General features: G+C 37.4%; 4 protein-coding genes across 8 annotated transcripts in view; 1 reads left to right on the plus strand and 3 right to left on the minus strand.

Moving 5' to 3' along the window:
* The first annotated feature begins 1,543 nt into the window (after positions 1-1,543).
* On the plus strand, positions 1,544-12,583 carry LOC111809438 (putative leucine-rich repeat-containing protein DDB_G0290503). Of its 4 annotated transcripts, none has more exons than XM_023695900.1 (12): positions 1,544-1,809; positions 2,110-2,319; positions 3,912-4,014; positions 5,271-5,471; positions 5,588-5,710; positions 5,858-5,895; positions 5,964-6,093; positions 6,547-10,914; positions 11,036-11,191; positions 11,360-11,458; positions 11,536-11,678; positions 11,773-12,583. In XM_023695900.1, exons 3-12 carry the CDS (start codon positions 3,937-3,939, stop codon positions 12,059-12,061), a joined length of 5,625 nt encoding a protein of 1,874 aa, XP_023551668.1. In that variant the 5' UTR covers positions 1,544-1,809; positions 2,110-2,319; positions 3,912-3,936; the 3' UTR covers positions 12,062-12,583. The 4 variants fall into 4 exon arrangements, with proteins under 4 accessions (XP_023551668.1, XP_023551670.1, XP_023551669.1 ...); XM_023695902.1 differs by lacking the exon at positions 1,544-1,809 and adding an exon at positions 1,908-1,993; XM_023695901.1 differs by lacking the exon at positions 1,544-1,809 and having other exon boundaries at positions 2,038-2,319.
* Positions 12,584-13,019: 436 nt separating this feature from the next.
* Positions 13,020-14,356, minus strand: LOC111809192. Its single transcript, XM_023695577.1, has 2 exons — positions 13,801-14,356; positions 13,020-13,572 (listed from the first exon to the last, which is right to left on the minus strand). The coding sequence occupies exons 1-2, from the start codon at positions 14,257-14,259 to the stop codon at positions 13,072-13,074; spliced, it is 960 nt and encodes a 319-aa protein (XP_023551345.1). The 5' UTR covers positions 14,260-14,356; the 3' UTR covers positions 13,020-13,071.
* A 933-nt stretch (positions 14,357-15,289) lies between these two features.
* LOC111809117 lies at positions 15,290-17,161 on the minus strand. Its single transcript, XM_023695469.1, has 2 exons — positions 16,963-17,161; positions 15,290-16,045 (listed from the first exon to the last, which is right to left on the minus strand). Exons 1-2 carry the CDS (start codon positions 16,990-16,992, stop codon positions 15,500-15,502), a joined length of 576 nt encoding a protein of 191 aa, XP_023551237.1. The 5' UTR covers positions 16,993-17,161; the 3' UTR covers positions 15,290-15,499.
* Positions 17,162-17,712: 551 nt separating this feature from the next.
* Positions 17,713-17,981, minus strand: part of LOC111808114 (60S ribosomal protein L30-like) — a 2,696-nt gene continuing 2,427 nt past the window's right edge. The window contains exon 7 of one of the 2 annotated variants that reach the window (XM_023693925.1): positions 17,713-17,964. The gene's annotated coding sequence lies outside the window, so the exon portion shown is untranslated. The other variant, XM_023693926.1, reaches the window with a different exon arrangement.

Here is a 17,981-nt window from a genome sequence, read left to right on the forward strand (position 1 = left end):
TTTCATTAAGAAAAATGGTGTAAAATAAAGAAAAAATAATGCAAGAAATGGGCCCCACCTCCTATGCTACCCCACCAAATAGAAAAGAAATGATGATGACGTGGACATTCCCAGTTTCCCCTCCAAATTATATACGTGGCTAATCATGGGTTAAGTTTCGTTAATCATATTTAAAAAAAAAAGTAATAATGGATTACATAAAGTTATATTTCACGTTCTAACTATTTTTTTAATGTGAGTAAATGATATCAATTAATTATTATTTTGTAATATCATAATTTATTATATATATATTTTAATTCAATCAAAATTGATTATATTTTTATCAATATATTTTTTTAAAGTAATTAGAGAAATGTGGACAAGCGCGGAGTGCACGTGAGATCACGTGAGAAAAAGATATTGATTTCCACTCATTATATAATTACAAAAAGAAAAATTGTGATTGGAGAAACGAAACGACATCGCATAGGGGAGGCCATGTGCAGGTGGGACCCATGGTGCACCCCATTTTGGTGCAATCAATTATATACCAAAACTCTTCTCCGCTCCTTTGCCTGCATTTAATTCTCCACCAACTCTCACATAAATATTGCATTTTTAATATTTAATTTCAATTCCTTTTACTTTATTATTATTATTATAAATTCGACATTATTTCAAAACATTTGATAGTAAATTTGGATTTGATTTTAAGAATCACGACTCTCTTTCGTGGTATGATATTGTCTACTTTGAACATAAGTTCACGTAGCTTTGCTTTAGACTTCTAAAAAGGCTTCGTATCAATAAAGAGTATTCTTCCCAAATTAACTCATGTAAATTAACTCATGTGAGACGCACCCCCAATAATCCTCAACATTGCGGTTAGATTAATTTTCAAAAAAGATGTATAAAAAGGAATTATGCTTTTCCTCTGGTTTTCATCCCCACTCATCATGCATTTTTTTTATTTTATTTTTTTCAAAAGGAATTATCCTTTTCTTTGCCTTTTGTTTTGAAATAAAATTTATTCAAAATGCCATCATGAAAATATCACCCAATTATTATTTAATAAGATATGAATTTAAAATGAATTAAAAATGTGTGTCTAATAAAATTCTAATTTTTTTATTTTTTATTTAGTATATTTATAATAATTTTTTAAAATAAACTATTTAATAGGTAAAAAAAAAAGGAGTAAATTTGTAGGTAAAAGGCTACAATAGAAGGATGGTTGTTAGTAACTTAAAATGAGAGGGAAAGTTAAAATAAAAAATAACATTAATTGGAAGTTTGTTTGTTTTGACTTTAATTAATAAAACAAAACTAATTACATTAAAATAAAAGGGTAAATAGGTAATTTGGTATTTAATAATACCTATTATTTTACACTTTTTTTTTTTTTAATATATTAATATTTAAAATTAGAGGTACAAATAAAGGGCAATGAGAGGAATTAAGTGAAAATAGAAGGGCATATCCGTAAATGAAGGAATTGGAAAAGGGTGATTATGAAAATAACTAATTGGAGGACAGGCAATCAGAGGGTTTTGGCGGGTTCCTGAGGCTGATTTTTTAGCTGAAATCTTAGCTCCTTCTCACCTTATTAATGGCTTTTAATTCCACTTTTACATTCTTTTTACTGCTCATCTACGCCTCCACCGCCGCCGTCGCCATCCCTTTCTCCATTTTTCTTCTCCTGACGAACACTGAGAGCCGACTCCAAGCATAGGAGGACCCCAATTTCTCTCTTTCTTCTGCGTCACTGAAGATTCCCCCTGTTCTTTCTTCCAACCGAAGCACTTGCAGATCCGCACCTTAGTCGAGGTATCCATGAACATTTCCTTACTAACCCCAATTAATTTAAGTTTCCAAATGTGCTAATAATGTTAACTAATCAGTATTTAATCCTATTCGTGTTACCTCTTTTTCTGCATTTGGCGTTTTCTCCACTCTGTAATTTTCTAACATTTCGTGTTGGAATTTTTGGCATCTGGGTCTTCTCCTTCTGGTGGGGTTTCTGGTGACGTTTCATTGAAGAGAAATGAAGTGTTTCCTTTAGCCTCTATTGAGTTTAAACTCTCTCTTCTTGTTACTTACACTGCATTTTCCTTTTTCTTTTTCCAGATTTGGTTGGACAGATGGTTTGGGAATCTGTCTTTCCCTCTGTTCTTGTCAGTCTTCTTGTTCTGGATTTCAGTGCCCGAGCGGCATTTTTTTGAATGGGGCAGTTTTCAAGATCAAGGCCTTGTCCGATCCAGGGGTTTTCTACTGGGTGTTTTGAATTTTGTTCGTAAAATTTGGCGTTTCTGACGAATTTATGTCTCCTCCAAGAAGGTATGTGTTAGAATTGTCATCTGTTTCTGTAATCTTTCGCTTTTCCCCTTCTCCTTTCTTTTATGCTGTTTTATTCTTCTTGTTTTACCTTTTGAATTCCTGATTAACGGTCCAGTCCTCCCAGTAGCCATTGAACTCAAGTCCATGGGAGAGCAATTGAATTGTGTTTTAGAAACAACATGTAATCTGGGTTGAAGATGATTGAGCTGAATCTCTAGTGTTTTTCTCCATTTCTTGGTCAAATTTTGCTTTTAAAGTTCGGATGTTCTGTTTTTTGTGTGCTTGTTTCTCCCTAACCTAATAACGTTGTTGTCATCTAATTTCTTCCACTGCTGTTCTCAATGTTGTTGGTTTGTCCTTTTGATGTAATCTACAAACAGTCCTACTGTAAATTTCAATTTCCAGTTTAGGTATCTTGTCTCCCTGCTGGAATTGTTGACCCAAGAATCTGATTATGTGCATTGGGATTGATAATTTTCATCAAATAAGTTCGAATTTATCAATATTGATGAGTTATATTGTTCAGCATTATCCAATTTTTTGAGTCTCCTCTGCATGTACTTCCAATCCCTTTCTGAATGCACATTCTTTTCTAGACTTCAACGTTTAAGTTGTATCAGTGGACTCCATGGGACCTGCTGTTTTTTCTGCTCAAACTGCTCAAATTATATATATAATCTGACAAGCTCCTTGATTTGATAGTGGTGATGGAAAACTAATGTATTGTATGTTAGGAATCACGATCTTCTACAATGGTATAATATTGTCCACTATGATATTGTCCCTTATACTATTGTAGGTGGGTCTCCCACCAACAATTCTCAACAATCCTCCCCTCGAACAAAGTATACCATAGAGCCTCCCCTGAGGCCTATGGAGCCCTCGAACAGCCTTTCTTTAATTGAGGTTCAACTCTTTACTCTGGAGCCCTCAAACAAAGTACACCCTTTGTTCGACACTCTAGTCACTTTTTGACTACACCTTCGAGGCTCACAACTTCTTTGTTCGACATTTGAGGATTTTATTGACATGACTAAGTTAATGACATGACTCTTATACCAGTCATACCATTAGGAGTCACGACCCTCCACAATGGTATGATATTGTTCACTTTGAGCATAAGCTCTCATGGCTTTGCTTTTGGATTTCCCAAAAGGGCTCGTACTAATGGAGATGTATTCCTTACTTATAAACCCATGATCATCCCATTAATTAGCCGATGTGGGACTCAACATTGCCTACATTATTTAGTACCTTAGGCTTTTGACAGCTTATCCAATGAGTTGTTCTGCCGTCTTGTTGAATTTTAAATTGTCACTTTCCTTCCCCGTGTTCAGAATGTTAAATGTTGCTCCTTGAAAGTGATGATGATTCAAGCCTTTTCCAGACATTGAGAGTTTTCCTCATGTATTATGTTAATTCCAAAAGGCTGCTTATGAAGATAACAATGTCATAACTTTCCTGATTAGTTCACAGAAAATCACTAGTTTTGGATTTAACAACATTGAGAATTTAGTTTTATTCAAATTAAATTTTATACTTATGTCAGAAAGAATAAGACTAAGCTATTGTTGAAATGGAATCTTGTGCAGTGGATGATTGCGATATTACATAGAAATGTCAAGGATTGCTAAGTGGAAGCTTGAGAAGACAAAAGTAAAGGTGGTCTTCAGGCTTCAGTTTTATGCCACACATGTAAGTCAACCTATTTCATTAGCGGACATCATCCATATTTACCTCTCTTTCCTTTCTAGGTCTCCCGTGCTTTCTATTTTGATATTGTTTGCGTCACGACGAGACCAAACATATTTCTCATGTATAGACGAAACATATAAAATATAAAAGAATGAGGATGCTAATATTCGATTTTCAATTAGTGATGTCAATCATGCATATAAACTATAATCTTTAGGAGCTCAGCTCTTGTAGAGTGGGTATGACCAAGTAAAATTGTGTTATATGTTTATGGAAAAAACAAAAGACAACATGTTTTTCAGGTATGTGGTGATTCGCGAGATGATATTGTGAGAAACCACGATCTCCACAATGGTATGATATTGTCCACTTTGAGCATAAACTCTCATGGCTTTGCTTTTGGTTTCCCCAGAAGGTCTCATACCAACGGAGATGTATTCCTTACTTATAAACCTATAATCATCCTCTTAGTTAGTTAATGTGGGACTCCCTCCCAAGAATCCTCAAGAATCCTCCCCTCGAACAAAGTACACCATATAGCCTCCCTTGAGGCCTATGGAGCTCTCGCACAACCTCACCTTAATTGAGGCTCAACTCCTTCTTTGGAGTCCTCGAACAAAGTATACTCTTTGTTCGATACTTGAGTCACTTTTGACTACAGCTTCGAGGCTCACAACTTCTTTGTTCGACATTTGAGGATTCTATTGACATGACTAAGTTAAAGGCATGATTCTGATACCATGTTAGAACCCACAACCTCCACAATGATATGATATTGTTCACTTTGAGCATAAACTCTCATGGCTTTGCTTTTGGTTTTTCCCAAAAGGTCTCATACCAATGAAGATGTATTCCTTACTTATAAACCCACGATCATCCTCTTAGTTAGCCAAAGTGGGACCCCCTCCCAACAATCCTTTCCGACTGTGGTGGTAGGCATGCGGGTATTTGTTAAGAATATGGATTCCTGAAGTTCATTGCATTATTTGGTTTTATGCCTGCATTTCCAGTAGTTTGTTTCTTGTTCCAAAAAAAAAAAAAAAAACCCTGCATTTCCGGTATGATTCTCCAAGTCACTGAAGCTTAAACTCTTTCATTTGAAATCTCTTTTACTTCTCTTTCTTTCTTCATTGTCTGGAGTTCTCAACTTACTAGTAATACAGTTTACTTTTATTTTGACATGGGTTTTGCATACGGAAAATGCAAACAATCTTTTTATGCAACGACTGAATATTGTTGTCTCCTGCTCGATCCAGATTCCACAATTGGGATGGGACAAACTGTTTATATCTTTTTTTCCTGCTGATTCTGGGAAGGCAACAGCAAAGACAACTAAAGCAAACGTGAGAAATGGAGCTTGCAAATGGGCTGATCCTATCTATGAAACAGCTAGACTTCTTCAAGACACTAGAACAAAGAAATATGATGATAAGCTCTATAAACTCGTGGTGGCCATGGTAGTATTCCTATCAATTCTTTTTCATTTTCTCTTCTCAATTTGTTTTTGAACTTCTCTAGCAGTTTCTAAACAATTTCTCTAACCTATTTTTGGGCCAAATCCCAATAATTCTAGGGCTCATCTCGTTCAAGCATCCTTGGGGAGGCCAACATCAATCTTGCTGACTATGCTGATGCGTTGAAGCCTTCAGCTGCTGATTTGCCTCTTAATGGATGTGAATCTGGAACTATTTTACATGTAAGAATTTGGAAAGGCTCGACATTCCTAACATGGAGCTCAAAGCTCTCGTCCATATTCTATCTCTTTCTCATTTGTTTTCCATATTTGCGTTGGCCTAATTTATAATTCAAATGTAACATATTGTTCAATCATATTCAATTGCAGGTTACTGTACAGCTGCTTACGTCTAAAACCGGTTTCAGGTACTACTAAAAATGAAACTTTCATAATCTGTCCTATATCCTGTTAACATTTATATCATTCTTTTTAGGGAGTTTGAGCAGCAAAGGGAGCTCAGAGAGAGGGGGCTGCAGACATTCTCCGATCAAAATAGTCATGGTGAATCTCCTAGTGGAAAAGTGTCACTAACCGATGATTCAGTGAATAATCATTCAAATAAGGTTTTCTTATCATTTGTTTACTTAATTATGTTGTTTTGGAATATAAAATCATGGCCTATGGTCTTTTGTAGTTATTATCTTCTGGGGTTAACCACAAAAATATTTGTACTTGGGCTATTTCAAAGAGATCCTTATGATATTAAATCGGTTTATAGGAAGAACAACCCTAACTGTGGAAATGAAGAATGATGGAAATATAACATTTAATAAACTGAAAAGGGACTTGTTGGTTATCTTTCATTAGATGACGTTTGCTGCTCGTACATTACTATTAAGAGATAGAAATTGAGGGAGACCAAAGAACTTTTCTCATCTCCTGTTGTTTTTGTGTTCTTCTCCTTTAGCTTGGGCTTGCCTGTATGTATATTTCAAATTTCAGTGAAATTGTTCTGCTACTTACAAAAACTTTTCTCCCCTGTGCCTCCCATCCTGCTTCCACCTCGGCTGATATAGGTCAATGCAAGAATCAGGTCCAAAGAAGTGTGTAATGAACTCCCTTTACTTGAAGATGAGGTTGGGCAAAAAGAAGAGTATGCAGATTCAGCAACTGGCTTTGACGTCTCTTCCAATACTTCAGAAAGTTTATATGCTGAGAAACATGATGTGCATGAAGTTGACAGCATAAAGAGCACAGTATCTGGTGATCTAGGTGGACTTTCTATTGGCCAAAGTCCTGGGTCAGAGAAAGGATACCAGGTTGATCATCAATATTCAGTGCAGGGGTCCAATAATTGGGCTCATAACTGGGGTTCTGACTTTGCTGCTCATGGTGAACTGGCTACTGCATATAAAGAAAACAACAGACTTAGAGAAAGCTTGGAAGTAGCCGAGTCCTCAATTGCTGGGCTGAAGCTAGAGGTAAGCTCTTTGCAAAGTCATGTTGATGAAATGGGTGTCGAAACGCAGAAAATTGCTTGGCAGCTTGCTACTGAGGCTGCTTCAGGTAAAGAACTGACAGAAGAAGTTTCAGTATTGAAATCTGAGTGTTTAAAATTTAGAGATGAGCTTGAGAGGTTAAAAAATTTGCAATCAAGTCTATCAGAATCTAGAAAAGAAATCATAGAGACCGACCAGGATCACGTCCGACAAAAGTTGGAGCCACAATATTTAAAGGGTCTCTTAACAATGGAGGAAAAGATTAGAGATCTGCTAAACAAGGTTCACTTTGGATGTCAAGATAGAGACGTTCGGTTTCTTCTAGCTGACTTGGAGGCTTTACTCTGCTTTTTACAAGATTTCAGAGAACGAATGGAACAGGAAATTTCGAGCGTCAAAGCGAACCAAAATGAGATCAGTAAATTGACCTCACCAACTAGTCAGATATTAGCATCGGGAACTGGGTTCGATTCAGACATTTACCATACTGATAGCATGCTTCATTGTCTTATACCAGGTCTGATGTCCTACGAACCCAATTCTATAGACGCCTTCAGTTCAATGAAAGGGAAAATTTTTGAACTTCTAAGGGAGTTGGACGAGTCAAAAGCAAAACAGGTGAGTCTTGCACAGAAAATGGACCAGATGGAATGCTACTATGAAGCTTTTATTCATGAACTTGAGGAAAATCAGAGACAGATGATTGGAGAGCTGCAGAATCTCAGAAATGAGCATGCAACATGTATATATACTATCACGGCTTCGAAGGATGAGATCGAAGCACTGCATCACGAAATGAGTAACCATTTAATGAAGTTTGCTGAAGAGAAGAAGAGTTTGGATTCCATCAATAAGGAACTTGAAAGGAGGGCTACTTGTGCCGAGACAGCTATGAAAAGGGCACGCTTAAATTACTCGATTGCCGCAAACCAGCTACAGAAGGACCTTGATCTACTATCTGGCCAGGTCATGTCCATGTTCGAGACGAATGAGAACCTCATTAAGCATGCAGTTACTGGTTCTTTACTTCCAAGCAGTCAGGAATTCTCTGAAATAGGTTGGAACCCGAAAATCGAATTGAAGGAATTTTCTAATGACAAACTCTTGCCGTGTCAAAATCATGAAGCAGGGGTAAAGAAATATCATTTAAGTGGAGGTATTTTCTCTGAGGACTTGAAAAGATCTCTCTACTTGCAGGAAGGGTTGTATCAAAAGGTTGAAGATGAAGTCTTTGAAGTGCATTTGGTTAACATATACCTGGACGTATTTTCGAAGACGCTGCAAGAAACTTTGTTTGAAGCAAATACTGGTTTCAAACTTATGAAAGAGAGAATGGATGAGATCAGTCAGCAGCTGGAACTATCAACCAAGTCCAAGGAATTATTGTTTCTTGAACTGCAAGCTTCATTGGAAGAAATCCGATCTCTAAAGGAACATAAGACTGCAATTGTTTCGAAGTACAACGAAATGGGATCGAAAACTGAAACTTTAGAAGAAAGTTTATTGAATGTTACTCGTGAAAATTCCGTTCTTACCAAGAAAGTAACAGAATGTGAAGCGTTAGTGACAGAATATAGAAGTTTTGAGGAGAAGTATCAATCCTGTCTTTTGGAGAAGTTAGAGCTAGAAAATTCAATGATGAAGGAAAGCATTGAAAACAAAAATCTTTGTAATGAGGTTTCGTCTTTGCACGAAGAATTGAAAGCTCTTCGAGCTGAATTTGACTGCCTGGTTTCGGTGAGGGCGGATCTGCGTGATACTGTTGATTTTTCTTATGATAAGTTGAATAATTTGTTGGCTTCCCATAACAAAAACTCGAACGATCTCTTTTCCGTAAGTGATTCTGTTTATGAAAACTTGGAGCCAAACAGCTTAGCAGGCTTGGTCTTGCAATTTGAAAATCTCCATCTTGATGCATGCAAGAAAGTTCTTCAGCTCATGAATGAGAACAAACATTTGATGGAAGAAAGAGATACGGCTCGAAACTCCTTAAGCAGAGCAGCATCAGAGAATCTGATCATGAAAGAGAATTTCGAACGTGCAAAACAAGATATGGTCAGCAGATTTGATAAGGCCAATGAATTGATTGCAACGTGCAACGTTGCAATCGAAACTGTTTCTGAAAATATCAACAGAAATGAAGCTGGAGATAAATTTACCGAGCAGCATAAAGAACTTCTGTCTGTTCTCGATCGTGTGGAGGATGAACTGCAACAACTGATATCTAAAAACAATGGCCTTGAAAATGAACTGGTGGCACTGAGGTTGGTAGATGAAGAACTCGAAAATTGTAAGTTAACCATCGAGGTGTTAACAAAGGAGAAAAAAGCTCTACTTGAGTCATCAATGAAGCTTAAGTTGGAGATGGATCGTTCAAAAAATGAATCGAAATCATTGTCTGATGAATTAACGATCGAGAAAAGTTTCAGAGATAGTTTAGAGAAAAGAATTAAAGATCTTGATGAGCAACTAAATGAGAAGAGTTGCAAGTTGCTAGATTTCGAGAAAATGAAGTCCGAAGTTGGAAGTCTCAAGCAATCGATATTAGAGCTTGAGTCAGAGAAATCAAGAGTCGACAAACATTTACTACAGTCCGAGGAACTTCTTAAGCATCTTGACCAAGAGAATTCTTCCTTGGTTTGTTTAGAAAGTCAACTGTCTGAAATGCATGAATTTTCAATAGCTGCAGATATTAGCTTAGTTTTCACAAGATCTCAGTATCATGAACAGCTTGAAATTCTTTCCCAGAAATATCTGTTATCAGAAAGAGACCTTTTTGCTCTCAAGGAAAAGTATCTCAGTGTAGAGACTGCTCTTAATCATTGTATGGTCAATGAAGCACTCCAAGCTGAAGAGAATGCTAGATTGTCGATGAATCTCGACTCCCTAAAAACGGAGTTGGATGCCTTTGCTTCGGAAAACAAAGCGCTTCTTGATGGAAACGAAAAACTAACAGCTCAGTCCGAGGAATTACAAAATCGGGCTAAACTTTTGGAGGTTACAGCTGATGCTGATAGAAGTAATCATGCTCAAGAGATTGAAAAACTAGGGAAAATGTTGAGGACTTGTGAAACAAAGATTGATGATTTGTTGCTTTGTAAGGAAGAATTGGAAGTAAGTTTGTTGGTTGTCCGGTCGAAATTGGATGAACAGCATGCTCATGTGATCTTGCTCCAAGGTATGAGCGATCAGATGGTAATCTTGCAAAATAAGTGTAATGATCTAACCCAGAAGCTTTCTGAACAAATATTGAAAACAGAAGAGTTCAAAAACCTGTCTACTCACTTGAAGGAGATGAAAGACAAGGCCGATGCGGAGTGCCTCCAACTTCGTGAAAAGAAAGAGAACGACGGACCGTCGAACGCCATGCAAGAGTCTCTCAGAATTGCGTTTATTAAAGAACAATATGAAACAAGGGTGCAGGAATTGAAGCATCAGCTCTCTGTGTCCAAGAAACACAGTGAGGAAATGCTGTGGAAATTACAAGATGCAATCAATGAAGTTGAAAATAGGAAAAAATCTGAAGTTTCTCATATAAAAAGAAATGAAGAACTGGGAAAGAAGATCTTGGAGTTGGAAGGTTACTTGAATGAAGCTCTCTCGAAAAAGCGGGAAGTCGAGAAGGCGTATGATTTGATGAAGGCCGAAAAAGAATGCTCTGCTATCAGTCTTGAATGCTGCAAGGAAGAAAAACAAGAACTTGAAGCTTCTTTAAAGAAATGTAATGATGATAAACTAAAATTTTCAATGGAACTGAACTTAATGAAAGATTTACTGGAGAGTTACAAGTTTCAGACAAGCCTGCACAAGGAAGGCAGTGATGGAAAATGCACACACCAAGATAATGCAGCTCCTTGTGAAGAAGTTGAATGCATAAGATCAGTTTCAGCTAATGAGACCAATGATTCACATGCTTTCCTTAATGGTCGAGGGCAACCCGAGCAGGTATATGATGTCATTGTCGAATCGACCGTGCTTTGCTTTGTTTCTCGACATAAACTGATTGTCTGAAATGACTGTTATTATGCAACTCTTACCACCACTCTAATTTTCGTGTCAATGGCAGGATGTTATGGTGTCGAGAAGTGTCGATCAACTTCAAGATATCTCTCCTGAGAATCAAGAGGACTCGCGATATGAGGAGACGAAGCATTTGGGTCTGGTAAATGATAACTTCAGAGCTCAAAGCTTGAAATTTAGCATGGACCATCTAAATGAGGAGGTTAGTAAGCCATGTTGGAGAAAGAAAATCGATGCTTCTCCATTCGACTTGTCGTATCTGTTTAGTTTAATAGCGCCTGAACTGTTAGTAGGGAGAAACTGAGATATGAACTCAAACACGTTCATTTTCGGATGTTGTTTATATTCATCTCTTGCATTCTGCTTGCAGTTGGAAAGATTGAAAAACGAAAACTCGCTTGCGCATGAAGATCGTCCTTCTGAGTCCGAGTTTCCTGGTTTAGAACATCAACTGATGCAGTTACACAAGGTAGTCCATAAATTTATCAACTTTCGATGTGTAAATCAACACGTTCAACACGTTTACACGTGTGCTTATTTTTTCAGGTGAATGAAGAACTAGGAAGGATATTCCCCTTGTTCAAGGAATTTTCGAGCGGTGGCAATTCATTAGAAAGGGTACTAGCTTTAGAAATCGAGCTTGCCGAAGCGTTGCAGGCAAAAAAGAAACCAAGCTCGCATTTTCAAAGGTACATCACCCAGTACAACCATGGCCAATTGTTTAGATTGTTTGAAGTTGAACTATTCTAATGGTTTCAACAAAAAATTTGGTCTGTTGTCCAGTTCTTTCTTGAAGCAACACAGCGACGAAGAAGCGATATTCCGAAGCTTTAGCGACATCAACGAGCTAATCAAAGACATGTTAGATCTAAAGGGAAAGTACACAACTGTAGAAACTGAACTGAGAGAGATGCATGACCGTTACTCACAATTAAGCCTTCAGTTTGCAGAGGTTGAAGGGGAGAGACAAAAGCTCATGATGACTGTCAAGAACGTCCGAGCATCCAGGAAACTCCTAAACGCCAATAATCGACCCTCGTGGTCATCCCGGGGGGAGCAGTCTCCTTCATAGCTTCTTGGCTTCCTAGAGTGGTCTCTTTCACAAGTTGTTGAAATTATATTTCAGGTCAAATATGACAACAAAGGCCTCATCTTTGACCTTCTGCATCATAGCTCCAAGAACGATGTCGACAGACAATACCATCTCCAGGGACCGAACCGCTACGAGCGTAGAGTCATCTGCACAAGTGAAAATGCAACAGTTTTGTGTAAATAAGAAGAAAGCTTCTGCAACTATTCATTCACCAGTGGGTAGAGAGTATTATCAAGTATAGATCTTCTCTTATATTTAAATGTAATTTTTTTTTCTGTACAGTAAATGAAAAATACCTTCCAAGAGAAAGCAATGAAACCATGTCACTTTTCTCCCATCTTCTTAGTGGGCCTAGCCCATGGATGGGGGAGTCACAAACGGGCTAGATTGCCTTCAACACTTCATTTCATTTGTGGGCTTATTGGGCTCAGAGATACCACTGCAATGTTATTTTGGCAGGCCCATTAGGCCCAAAGATAAAGTGGACTTTTGTTATTTTAATTTCTATTTAGAAAGTGATTTATGATAATAATGTATTACAAGATTAGGTTAAATTACATTTTTAATTTTTATATTTTGTCAATTGCGTCCATTTATTTTGGTGGGTAAATAATTATGGTAATCAGAGAATAATATTGAGTTTTTCTTTGATGGCATTTTTTTTCCAACTCTAAATTTCTGTAAATTCTATTATGCCCAGGTAGGTTTTTCATCAAGCAGTTCTAATATTTTCTAATGGAGAGAAAATTAAAAAAATAAAAAATAAAATGTATACAAGAAACTAAATTGAAAATAAAATTAGCTAAAAAAAATTAAAGCCGAAATAATTCTATTGGTTAAACTGAAAATTAAAAGAAAAATAAAAACGTCGAAAAAAGACTTAAAAAGATCGCGATCGCTCATCTTTTACTAAATNCTGAAAATTAAAAGAAAAATAAAAACGTCGAAAAAAGACTTAAAAAGATCGCGATCGCTCATCTTTTACTAAATCACATAACTGTACCTATCGGACGAAGAGGAGTCGAATCGAAATGTCCGTGGACGACATGTCGTTCTTCTAAATTCCCATTTACACCACAAAACAGTTTCCGATCACAAAAAACTCCGCCGTCGACGCCCTCGCCGCCGTATGTAAAACTCTCGGAAGAAATTTCAGGAACTGTACAATCTTCTTCCCCTTCGGTTTCAATCGAGTCGATCTCCTCATTTCCTTCGTCCTCTTCGATGAACTGGAGATCCTGATTATGGACGCCCGGTACTGGTGACGGTACGAGATTGAGAATGAGACGGCCATTTTCGCGGTGCGATTCCATGGACTGATGATTCCTGACTCTTTCGAGTTTCAAAATCAACCTTCTATCGGAGTAATATCTTGTTAAAATCCATGGCGACCGGGTTCGTTGCCCTGCCTGTGTAGCTAGAGAAGGAATTGGCGGTGGAAACTGCTTTTTCGGCACACATCGCTGATTTTGCTCGGTAAAACCGTGGAGATTGTTGCAATTACGAGGACGATCGAAATAGGCGTGAGTTAATTTCTCTTCGGTTTCCTCTGTATTCTCAGTCAAGGAAACACCGCTCTCAGTCCCAATCAAATCGTCCATTAACAAATTACAAGATCCAATCGAAGAAGAAGAGGAAGAAGAAGAAGAAGAAGAAGAAGAAGANGGAAACTGCTTTTTCGGCACACATCGCTGATTTTGCTCGGTAAAACCGTGGAGATTGTTGCAATTACGAGGACGATCGAAATAGGCGTGAGTTAATTTCTCTTCGGTTTCCTCTGTATTCTCAGTCAAGGAAACACCGCTCTCAGTCCCAATCAAATCGTCCATTAACAAATTACAAGATCCAATCGAAGAAGAAGAGGAAGAAGAAGAAGAAGAAGAAGAAGAAGAAGAAGAAGGAGTCAACAGCTTTGAGCTAATAATGCCGATTCCAAAACTGCGAATGACGCGATCTTCCTTTTCTTGTCCAACTTCCTGATGTTCTTCTTCAGAAGAAATTAGCGCCTTGAGTCCAGAAATAGAAAACCGTACTGCTTCGACAACTGGACCTTGCTTTTGAATTGGCATTTGCATGGGGAACCTAAAACTGGATGCGTGGAGAAGGAAGCCAAAGAACGATGAAACGATTATCTTAACCTTGCCAAACAAGTAGCGTTTGCTGGAGAAATAATCCATGGCGGATTGTTTGGTTCGTTTTTATTGGAAACAGGGTTTTCTTTTTCCCTCCCAAACCCTAGCCATGGCGGGAATGAAATGAGTAACAAAAATCTCTAAAAATATACCTCCACCTTCACCTTCACTCGACAAGGTTTTTAAGCGGTTAAAGTAATTATAAAAATAACTTTAATTACCCACTTGTAAACAGATTATTCACACTCTGTTTGCTATTTATTTTATTTTTAAAAATATGGACTAAAATGAAAATTTGGTGATATATAAAACCTTTATTATTATTATTTTTTTTTTTAAAACAAAAAAATAATGATAATAAACAAAAGGTTTACACGTTGTGAAAAAGCGAAGCATGCGGTTGGGTTTTAGTGTACAGTACAACTCATATTTTGTTCCCATGCAGCATTCAAACTCAATATTCCGGGCCCACTTCCATTTTCCAATTTTTTTTTTTTTTTTCTCATTTTCAGATTTAAACCTTCTTAAATTAAAATTATTATTTTTAATAAAAACAATAATAATAATTAAAAACACTTAAATGATAATTTGGGTGGCATTCCGAAAATTATGACATTAATTAAGGGAGAAAAGGAAGTTGGTTAGTTTTGGAGAGAAAAGAAGTTGGTGTGTCAAATTTTCCACCGCTACTTTCATCTTGTTTCCAATGAAACGGTTGTAATATATTTATATAATCATTCAAATAAATAAATAAATAATTATCTCCTTTCACTCTGCAGATATTTCTGGTTATGCGACAGCTCTATTCCTGTCTGTTTCCTCGTTATACTACACACTTTGTTCATCTCCCTCTCATTTCCACCTCATATATTAAAATCTATATGTTTGACTCTTTAATTCTTTACTAATTTTTTTTTTTTTTAATGTTCAATGGATTTTGAATGGTTAATGAGGCCAATGATAAGGAAGGACTGACAATCTGGGATGGATGGATGGATGGATGGATGGATATAGATAGATAGCTGTACCCAATGCTCTGATGAATTGACTCATCCCTTTCAACCAAATCAGAGATGGAGAAAACCAAAAAATGGGGTCTTTAATTTGGAAATTGATATCTCTCTGCCCTTCATATTATTGTTACTTTATTTTATAGGAGAACCAAACTAACTAACACTCTAAAAACCGGACCTAAACTCCCAAACACACCATAACTATTTCGCTTCAACTAAAATCCTTTTCTCTAGGCTGCTGCTGGCTGTGCTGCTGCTGCTGACACATTTCCTTACCCTCGAACACTCCTCAAGCTTCCTGCAGACACTTCCACTCCGAACATAAACGCTGCATCTCTGTCTCTTACGTTCTCATACTTACACCATTTTCCCCCTTCACTCCCTCCCGCCTCCGTGCTTTCCTCCTCCACCTCCTCATCGTCCTCCTCATCCAAGTCCTGGTCGTCCATGGTCACCAGCTGTAGCATCAGGCGTCCATCGGATCTGTGGGCACGGAAGAACTCGTGGTGTTTCACTTTCTCCTCTGTCAGTATGAGCCGTCCATCGCCTGTGTACTGCCGTTTCATTACCCATGGTATGTGGGAAGCCAGATTCTCAGTGCGAACCAATAACGGGATTGGTGGGGGATAGTTTTTCTGATCTTTTCTCCCCATCCACGACGTTTTGATGTCCCTCTTGCTATTTCCTCCCTCGGGGAAGCTCGCCAGGGGAGTTGTGTCGACTGCCGTGTCGTGGTCTTTTAAATCGACACAACTCTCCACGCCTATGTAATCATCGCTGTTGATATCGCTAGGGACAAGGGAGGATACCTTATTGCTCTGCATAGTGAATTGTTCAGATGGGGGATTTCAAATTTTCAATCAACAGAGAGAGAGAGAGAGAGAGAGGAGGGGGAGGAGTGATGGAAGGAATGGGGATGTGTTGTGAAGAAGTGGAGAAATGGGGGTATATATATATAGTAACAAAGGAAGGGCTCTCCGGTTTATATGAAGAAACGGATCGCTTGAAATTTTTTAAATGCGAGCCCAAAAGAGGGGGGGAGTGAGTGAAATAAGTTGAAAAGCATAGTAAAAATGCAATAAACAGGAATTTGAGGATTTTTGGTACTCAGGACACTTCGAAAGAGAGTTGAGGCTAGTTTTTCAACATTTGGAAGCGTACGTGGGCTACAAAATTGCACCACGTATTTGCTTCAATGTCGCACAAACAATACAACTCACGCCCGCGCGCAATTCACAACGCCTTATGCTTGCCATTAATTTTGAAGTACCAAATTTCCAACTGCAACCTGAAATTCATCCTCCATTGAAGGAGATCTAGACGACGGGGAAGTTGAACTTTAAATTCCTAGTTTTGTCTTGTCCAAAGGATAATAAAAAAAGATTTTAAGCGAATGATTCTTTATTTGAAAAAGAAGTTGATCGCAGAAAAAAAGCGAAGCGAGATGAATAAAAAGGGGAGACATCTGTCGCCAAAGGAAGAAGATACTCGAAATTCAACACGAAGCAGTGGATCCGTTAGGATTTTTCTTCTTTTTTAATCTTTTCGAATCTGTATGATGATTATCCGATTAGGTAGTCGAAGTCTAAGGAGTTAATCGCGGGATGAATAGATATTATGCAGAAATCTTGAATGAATCGAAAGGGAGAGTGGAATTCGAAACAAGTTCGTGTGTGGACAGAGTGATATCTCAAAAACAATTGAAAAGAAAGTTAGAAGGCAAGGAAAAACTTACACGACGGCGAGGATGGAAGGTGGAAGTCATCGGCGGCAATGGAGAGCTTCCAGAACTCCGAAACGGCCTTTGATCTCCGCCTCTTCTTCAACATCGCTCTCTCTATATATCTCAGGGTGAATTTGAGTGAAAGATAAAATGGCGACGTTTCTTCCGCGGTGGTTATCAAGGAGACACGCAACTTGAAATCAGTTATTTTTAATTATTTTCTTTTTCATATTTGCCGCGTTTTTTCTCGTTCGGTTTTCTTTTTTAGCATTTTCAAAAAATAAAAAGAAAATTAAAAAAAGGGATAAGAAGAAACTCAAGAAAACAAATATCCAATGAGGATTTGATTCAAGGAGAGCTTCAAAGCAAAGCAATACTCTTGTATTCATAGAAATAAATATAACTAACTCAAAATTATCTAAATAATATCATAATCTTCTTCGAAGAATTCATCACAATCCAAAGGAAAATTGTTAGGAAAATCTAAAAGAACTAGGAAAGATATATAAAAAATCACTCTTACCCACCAAATTCAAACATAGAAGTTTCGAAAACATGTAAAAATCATCCATTTTTGTAACAAGATCTTTGGAAAACTAAATTGATTCACTCCAGAAGTTTCAGAAAGTATTGAATTCAAAATTTTTAGAATAAAAAATCAACATAATGAGAAATAAATGATATCACCAAGCTATGACGTCGAACAACTCCTCAGGCTTACCCTGGCAGCTGATCAAATGTTTGATTCTTACTCCACATTGCTAAACTAAAAAAGCCTTGTAATTCAAAACGTAAATGCCTTGCTAATACAAAAGGCAAAGACATTCTGAATTCATAATTGTTTTAGATATAGTAATAGAACCTCGAGGACATTGACAAAATAAAACCTCAAGGACATTGACAAAATCAAGTTATCAACATAAATTTTTTTAATGAAGAAAGTAGGAAGCTATTCTGAGGACATTATAATCGATGCAAAATTCTAGCATTTGCTGAAGAGAAAAAGGTGCGACCAAAAAAAAAAAAAAAAA

This window comes from Cucurbita pepo, chromosome LG13, assembly GCF_002806865.2.
Source record: "Cucurbita pepo subsp. pepo cultivar mu-cu-16 chromosome LG13, ASM280686v2, whole genome shotgun sequence".
NCBI lineage: Eukaryota > Viridiplantae > Streptophyta > Magnoliopsida > Cucurbitales > Cucurbitaceae > Cucurbita > Cucurbita pepo.

Bases quoted from the DNA above. Each gene is read 5' to 3' on its own strand.
- LOC111809438 (XM_023695900.1), top strand. From the start codon at position 3,937: ATGTCAAGGATTGCTAAGTGGAAGCTTGAGAAGACAAAAGTAAAGGTG. The intron at 4,015-5,270 runs GTAAGTCAACCT...TGCTCGATCCAG, and splicing joins TTCAGTTTTATGCCACACAT to ATTCCACAATTGGGATGGGA. The intron at 11,192-11,359 runs GTTAGTAAGCCA...TTCTGCTTGCAG, and splicing joins TGGACCATCTAAATGAGGAG to TTGGAAAGATTGAAAAACGA.
- LOC111809192 (XM_023695577.1), bottom strand. From the start codon at position 14,259: ATGGATTATTTCTCCAGCAAACGCTACTTGTTTGGCAAGGTTAAGATA. The intron at 13,573-13,800 runs CTCCACGGTTTT...AATTGCAACAAT, and splicing joins GTCCTCGTAATTGCAACAAT to CTCCACGGTTTTACCGAGCA.
- LOC111809117 (XM_023695469.1), bottom strand. From the start codon at position 16,992: ATGACTTCCACCTTCCATCCTCGCCGTCGT. The intron at 16,046-16,962 runs GTAAGTTTTTCC...TTCACTATGCAG, and splicing joins CCTTCCATCCTCGCCGTCGT to AGCAATAAGGTATCCTCCCT.